This window comes from Otolemur garnettii, unplaced genomic scaffold, assembly GCF_000181295.1.
Source record: "Otolemur garnettii isolate 467f Iridium unplaced genomic scaffold, OtoGar3 scaffold00091, whole genome shotgun sequence".
NCBI lineage: Eukaryota > Metazoa > Chordata > Mammalia > Primates > Galagidae > Otolemur > Otolemur garnettii.
In genome coordinates this window covers 1,171,541-1,178,843 of record NW_003852486.1, presented here as the reverse complement: position 1 = coordinate 1,178,843, position 7,303 = coordinate 1,171,541, and the positions used below count along the sequence as shown (strand labels likewise).

The 7,303-nt window shown below is 44.5% G+C and overlaps 1 protein-coding gene across 1 annotated transcript; it reads right to left on the bottom strand.

Annotated features, from left to right (window-relative positions):
- Window positions 1–2,295: 2,295 nt before the first annotated feature.
- Window positions 2,296–4,552, bottom strand: CRP (C-reactive protein). Its single transcript, XM_003795206.3, has 2 exons — window positions 4,330–4,552; window positions 2,296–4,083 (listed from the first exon to the last, which is right to left on the bottom strand). Exons 1-2 carry the CDS (start codon window positions 4,391–4,393, stop codon window positions 3,470–3,472), a joined length of 678 nt encoding a protein of 225 aa, XP_003795254.1. The 5' UTR covers window positions 4,394–4,552; the 3' UTR covers window positions 2,296–3,469.
- Between the last annotated feature and the right edge of the window lie 2,751 nt (window positions 4,553–7,303).

Sequence of the window (7,303 nt, the reverse complement as noted above, 5' to 3'; positions counted from 1 at the left end):
GAGGTAAAGTCTCCGTCTTTCTTTATGGCTGTATGGTACTCCATGTGGATCAATAAATTGTGGTATATGTACACCACAGAATGACCTGATCTTTCTGCCTGACGCAAGGAGATTTTAATTTTCTGATCTGTACATCATCATGTTGCATCTCAAGCTAAGGTGTGCCCATTAAAGTCAGGCCTGGCCCTGACCCTTGCCCCATATAGCTGTTTTCAGTTCTAGCATCTTGGGCCTATACAATTGACCTGTAAAGGCACTACAGTATCTCTGCAAGTGCTGGGGTACTCCCTGTCCACTTTGTTTTTATTTTATATTTTATATACCATTTGGACCTCTGTCTTTTTAACTTATGCCTTGAGACCTGATTCTGCTTTTGGACAAACAGGATGCATGATCTCTGCCATAAAGAAAAACCAGTGCTGTCGATATGGCTTTATGAACATCAGCTAGAAGTTGTCTCCTTGGACAACTGATCTTACTCCCCACTTATTAAAAAAAAAAAAAAAGGGAATTACTTAGAACCAACATGCCCAAACCAGAATCATTCTCCTTGGTAGTTGTCATCTAACATTTAATTGGATTACATCTAACACTCTATATAGTACGGCAATTCACCAATTACCTATGAATACATTTCCCGATAATGTTACATTGAAGTATATGCCAGTAGGCTAACTTGCTTAAATTTAAACATTCTAAGAATGCTTTGTTAAGATCTTTTAATGTTCATCGAATGCAAATACCAGCTGTTAAATTTTTCCTGGCTAAAATTATTAGGACCACAGGCTGTCCACTAGACTATGTATGTATATCAACGTAGCAGTAATTTAATTCTGAAGAAAATATCAGCTCAACGCACACCCCTGGGGAGTTAGGATAGCCTTCTATAATTAAGATATATCCCCTGACTGGATTCTTTAACTAGAAAAAACTGTCAACCCTCTCCGTCCTGCTTAGCTGAATGTCAGGCTATATGGATCGACCCTAATTGGACAACAGAGAATATTTGCATTCTCATTTTTGCCTGAGAATGTATCCTTAAAGTCTATGTTTCCAAATGATTATCAAAAGTCAATCAGAGGAGCTGAGCACAGTGGCTCACCCTGTAATCCTAGCACTCTGGGAGGCTGAGGTGGGACGATCACAGGAGGCCAGGAATTCAAGACCAATCTGAACAAGCAAGGGACCCCATTTCTACAAAAATAGAAAATTTAGCTGGATGTGGTGGTGCATGCCTATAGCCCCAGTAACTCAAGAAGCTTAGTCGGGAGGATGACTTGAGCCCAGGAGACTGAGCTTGCAGTCAGCTGTAATGATGATTCAACTGCATCCCAGCCTGGGCAACAAAGTGAGACCCTGTCTCAAAAACTAAAAATAGAAAAAGTTAATTAGAGAAATGAATATTCTTAAATAATTGCTTCAAAGATTTGTTGTTAATCCCCCTAATGTTATGAACTTAATTCTTAATAAACAGACCCCTCAATTGCCACCAACCCAGTCAAATTCTACCAAATTGTACTTCTATAGTATACAATGATACTATTTAGGGACATAATACAAACAGCCTAAAATAATAATAATAGAGGACAGCTGTGTTGAAAGCTCACGATGTGCTGGGCATTGTGCTAAGAGCCCTACTTGCCTGATCTCATTTGATTCTTACAACAACCCTTTGAGCTAATTACTGAGATATAACAGTTACCTGAGGTCTGTAACTAGTAAGCTGCATGGAAGGATTTTGACCCAGGCAGCCTGATCCCAGACCCCCTCTGCTTAGCTAGTCCAACACCTGCTTTCCCTAGAGGAAGCACTTGGTATGCAGGGAGCCTGCCTCTCACAGCTGGCTGTGGCCTCTGGGGAGTGACTTTAATTGCTTACTTAGTACTGAAAGACCAGAGTGGAGGACACCTCTGGAGCAAGCTAGCAGCCCCTGTCTTTGAAGGCTCTGTTTCTACAGAGGACCCCAGTGCATCGAGGTAGGTGCATTCTAGTCATTAAACCTGGCAGCAGATTCATGGGTCTTGGTGATTTTTAGTTTTTGTTCTGCAAATTGGAATAATGACAGAGTGAGCATATTCAAACCCCCACACTAGTGCCGAGTGAATGGGTAGCCATCTCAAAAGAAAGACTGTGCTTGTCAGGAATCCCTGCGGGAGACTCCCGGAGAGGTTGGAGCACCATTGATGCTTTGTTACAGACAGTAAGGGTCAGTCTGAACTCACAGGAACTTGGTGTCAGAGGTCATTAGAGAAGTCAGTCACCACTTGTACTGCAATCAGCAGAAAACAGTTCGAATTCACTTAAGCAAACAAGGGCTTTATTGGCTCAGAGACGGGTAAGTCCTGGAGTACACCTGGTTCCTGGCGAGGCTGGCTCTGAGACTGGTGTGTCAAGGACCCACTGTTCTGTCACTCCCCCAGCGCTTCTGCTCCCAGCGTGGCATCTGTCCTCACAGCCTCTCTTCATGTGTGAGCAGGATGGCTGCTGGCAGTCCCAGACTCTCCTCCCCTCAACTTGGATATCCAGCAGCAAAAAGGTATCTCCCTCCCAAAGGCCAGAAGTTAGCCCTTGGGAGGACTGTAACTGGTCCTGCTGGGAACACAACACCATCCCAAACCACCTCCACAGGGAGCTGAGGAGATGGGCTACTCTGATAGGACCCCTTGGTGTGGGCCACACAAACACACTGGCAGCCTGGGAAGGTGGGGAAGGAGGAATGGAGGAGAAGTTCCCTGCCCCATGAGACTCATGTGCAGTGGGAGAAGAGTTCCCTGGAGAAAGTATAAAATTGTGTTACTTATGTAACATAAGTTCTTGGCAATAACAACGTATTAATAACTTAACTGTACCTAGATGCCTCATTTTTCCCAGGAAAAAAGATTGATTTTCCAGGGTATTATGAGGCAATGAAGGGACTGCACAGCCTTGCTGGGTTTCCCATTTCAGAACACCCAGGCCCAGGACAGAATGATGAGCACTCAGGACTCTGGATCAGTGAGGCCGGCCAGTGTGCTCCGTCTGAGACGGAAAAGCCTTGTGAATGTGGGTAATGCCACCCAGGGGCTCCTGGGTAGGGAATTAGGCTGAAGACCAGCACTCTATTCTCAGCTCAGAGATGACCTTGCCTTGTGACTTAAAGAAAAAAAATCACTTCTTTCTGGGTGTCAGTGTTATCATCTAAGTGAGGGTAAGAGATTACCTCTAAGATCTATTCAATTTAAAAAACATAAAGATAGGGGAAAAAACCTTACAATTCTGTTTCTCCTGGACACAACTTCCCTGAGTAGTTCATGAACTCCCAAGCCAGACACTTCCATTCCATTCCCAGGTGCTGAAGAACGCAGAGCAGGGAAGCAGGGGCTATGTTCACAGAGCAGCCTGCAGAGTCCAGGGGAAAAACAGTCCAGAGCCAGCAACAAGGGCCCATGAGGCAAAATCTCCAGGACACCTTCAGGACCATGATCGGGCCTCAGGGCCACAGCTGGGGTTTGGCAAACACTTCACCATATGCTTCATATGTCAGCCCCCGCCAGTTCAGGACATTAGGACTGAAGGTCCCACCAGAAAAGATGGTGTTAATTTCATCTGGTGACAGCACAAAGTCCCACATGTTCACATCTCCAATGTCTCCCACCAAAGACTGTTTTGCATCAAAGTTCCCACCAAAGGAATCCTGCTCCTGCCCCAGGATGATGCTTGCGTCTGTCCCCACAGAGTATCCCTTATTCAGACTCTTCCTCACCATGGGCTTCCCGTCCACCCAGAACTCTGCGATCCCCGAGGTAGACTCCCAGCTTGCACAAAGATGCACTGGAGCTGCCTTGACTTCAGCAACCTTGAACAACACTTCGGGCCCACCCACCCCAAAAACATATCCTCTCTCCTTAGACCAATATATGAGGATCTCATTGGCTTCTCTCTTGGTAGCGTAAGAGAAAATACTGTAATCGCGGGTCGTGGCTAGTTCAGTGTAGAAGTAGAGGCACACAGTGAAGGCTTTCAGAGGCCCCTTTGGCTGGGCTTTCAGGGCCACGTAGGAATCATCCGACTCTTTGGGAAACACAAAGGCCTTCATATGCATGTCTGTGAGACAGAAAGCTGAGTAAACGTGAGGAGTTGCTCAGATCACAAAGACCTTACATAGAGAGCTTGGGACTGAGAAGTAGACTGACCCCTCCCCAGGTACTCACACACACACACACACGCACACGCATACACCATGTACAGATGCACACACGCGCACACACACATACCACGTTGGATGTTCCACTGAGGCCCCACCTCCATTCCTCACATCAAATCTCTGGCATAACCTGGGGTAATTCCTACCTGTCTGGCTGAAAGCATCAGAGATGCTGATCAAGACCAGAAAACACCACGACAGCTTCTCCATGGGCCTGTCCTGCTGCTGGTGCCACCAGGAACTGAATCCCCCAGCCCTGGAGGAAATACCTTTGGCCAAAAGCTCAGGGTTGGAATGCCTAGATCCCTTGCCTCAGAACTGCCCCCATCCTTCCCGGATTTATATCCAAAGCCGTGCAGAGTCTGTGCAACTTTGTAAATGATTTTCCAATACTGCCTCTTGGGGCAAGTGTCAGAGCTCTGGGAGAAAGGGAAGCAAAATCATTCCAGAACAGAGAAATCAATGTGGGTTATTTATTACAAACTCCTGTGACTACTGAATTGCCAATTCTTTGTGACGGGAAAAATGAAAAGGTTTCCCAAGGTTTGGCTTTGGCTATCTATCCTGAAAAGATCATGGAAAATCTTAAATTATTAGGCTAGTGGCCACCTGTGTGCCCATGATAGCTGCCTCTCCAACACCTACTTCAGCCCAAGTCATGGAGTTTGACAGAGGAAAGCTGAGGGCTTCTGGAGACAGACTCATTGCTAACCCCTTCCAGAAACTACTCGTTTACAGACTGGGACATGTGGAAAACAAACAAACATTCCCAGAGCAAGGGACCAATTGTTCTAAGCCATTTAAGTGTACTTAGTTAGAGGCCTCCAGCCCAGTGAGTCATGTGCCTGATCACAGACATGTCATCATGGCAGAGTTTCATCAAACAAGTTATTTTCTGGATATGCAGAGCTTCAGGTAGGAGTCAGTAAGAGCCAAGTCTACTCTTTCAAGTAGTCTGTCCACACTGCCTGGCAATCTCACTATAGTTTTCTGCTGAACGCACTCTTCCAGACGACTGTTTTGCTCCTTCTCCTTGCTCCTCAAACCCCCCTAGTGTCATCCATTCTTTCACTTAGCTGAGGCACTCACCTATTCATTGAGAAATTGAAAATAAGCAGAAAAGAACTACCGTATCATTTGTAGCAGAGGAGTCTGGCTGTTTCCCATCATCCATTCTCCACTTCTCATACAGCAAGGAGAACACTTTTATTTGAGCATATGGTCAGCTAGCCAAACACCAAATTTCCCAGCCTCCTCTGCCGCTAGGAGCAATGAGGATGTGATTAAATTCTGGCCAAAGAGATAGGGACAGAACAGCCATTCTCTAGGTTGTGCCTTTGACATGAAAGATAATATGCGTTTCCCTTTCACTTCCCCCTTCCCTTTGGCTAGTATTCAGTCATGATAGCAGAAGATAGAGCAGTTCACCGTTAGACCAGTGAGTGTGAGCTGCATGTTGACGTTGGCATGGCAACAAGACAGATAGAGCCTGGATAATTGACTATGGAGTATCAGCTCTAGACTGCCTACCTGAATATTTACTTATAGGAGAAATATCCTTCTCTTTTGTTGAATCACTATTAATGTGGTGTTTCTGTTATTGAAGCCTACCTGATATCCTTATACTTCCTCCCAACACTAAATCTACCAACCTTTCCATCTCCTTCCTATGACAAGGGATGAACTATCCCTGTGTCTATCCAAGATGGACCCTTGCACTTCTGCAAAATTCCTTGAACAGTCGAGACCCTCTTTTTTTTTAAATTAAATCATAGCTGTGTACATTAATGCAATCACAGGGTACAGTGTGGTGTTTTCATATACAATTTGAAATACTCTCATCAAACTAGTTAAAGTAGCCTTCATGTCATTTTTGAGACCCTCTTGACCACTCAAGGAATTTTGTTCCTATAGGTATTCTCTCTGTCTTCTGCATCATTAATTTCTCCATCTTTACTCAAACATTCCCTTCCTGAAAATAGCCATATTGTAACAGGAAGAAAGGGAGGGAGAATAGGAGGGAGGGAGTAAAGGAAGGAAAGGAAAAGAAGGGAGTGGGGGGAAGAGTTGTGTATATTTATAATCTCCGTCTTCCCATCTTCTGTTCTCTCCTAGCAATGAAAATCAGATGTCAATCTTCACTCCAGTGACATTAACATAAACATTATATTCAATAACAAATTTTCCATTCTTATCTTACCCAACTTCTCAGCAGCAATCGACAGAGCTCATAGTCTCCTCTTGAATACTTCCACATGGTGTAGAAAGTACAATAATGTTAAGGCCTTAAGCCTCAAAGACATAGTCCACAGCCCCACCACACAGCATCCTTGACTCCCAAGTATTGCTGAGTGACTGAGCCTCAGTGTCATTGATGGAGTCTCTGAAATCAGTCTCCCCTCATTCCAGCCTCACCTGGGGTCTTCTGAAGTCTATTAGCATATAAGACCCCTTTTACTTATTATATACATTTCAGTTGGTTTTATGATACTTGCATTTGAGTAAATTTGGATAAACAAACATATCTCCCTAACAAGGCCCTGAATCCAAGACCTTGTGTGACCAAACTGACCATTAGTTGCCCTGGAATAACATACACACTGGCATCCTTGCCATGGGAAACCCTGCAGAGAAATACAGGTTTTTATGGAAGAGCAACATTTAAACTGAGATGCAAAATTGAAGTGGAAGTTCAAGACTACAAGGACAATATGAGCAATGGTCACCACCAAATTTTCTTTTCAACTGTTTCATACACAAACCCCTAAAAGCTTCCTTGAACTCTATAACCATGATAGTCCATTTTGGTAAATTAGTGCCTTATCAGTCCAAAGTTTTAATTTGCAAGATAAAATTCTAAGATAACCTTATTCCACAGATTATACTCATTCATTTTTTATTTTTTTTTTTTTTTTGAGACAGAACCTCAAGCTATCTCCCTGGGTAGAGTGCTGTAGCATCACAGTTCACAGCAACCTCCAACTCCTGGGCTTAAGCGATTCTCTTGCCTCGGCCTCCCAAGTAGCTGGGACTACAGGTGCCCTCCACAATGCCTGGCTAATTTTTGGTTGCAGCCATCTTTGTTATTTGGCGGGCCCGGGCTGGATTTGAACCTGCCCG

Bases quoted from the DNA above. Each gene is read 5' to 3' on its own strand.
- CRP (XM_003795206.3), bottom strand. From the start codon at position 4,393: ATGGAGAAGCTGTCGTGGTGTTTTCTGGTCTTGATCAGCATCTCTGAT. The intron at 4,084-4,329 runs GTAGGAATTACC...TCTGTCTCACAG, and splicing joins TGATGCTTTCAGCCAGACAG to ACATGCATATGAAGGCCTTT.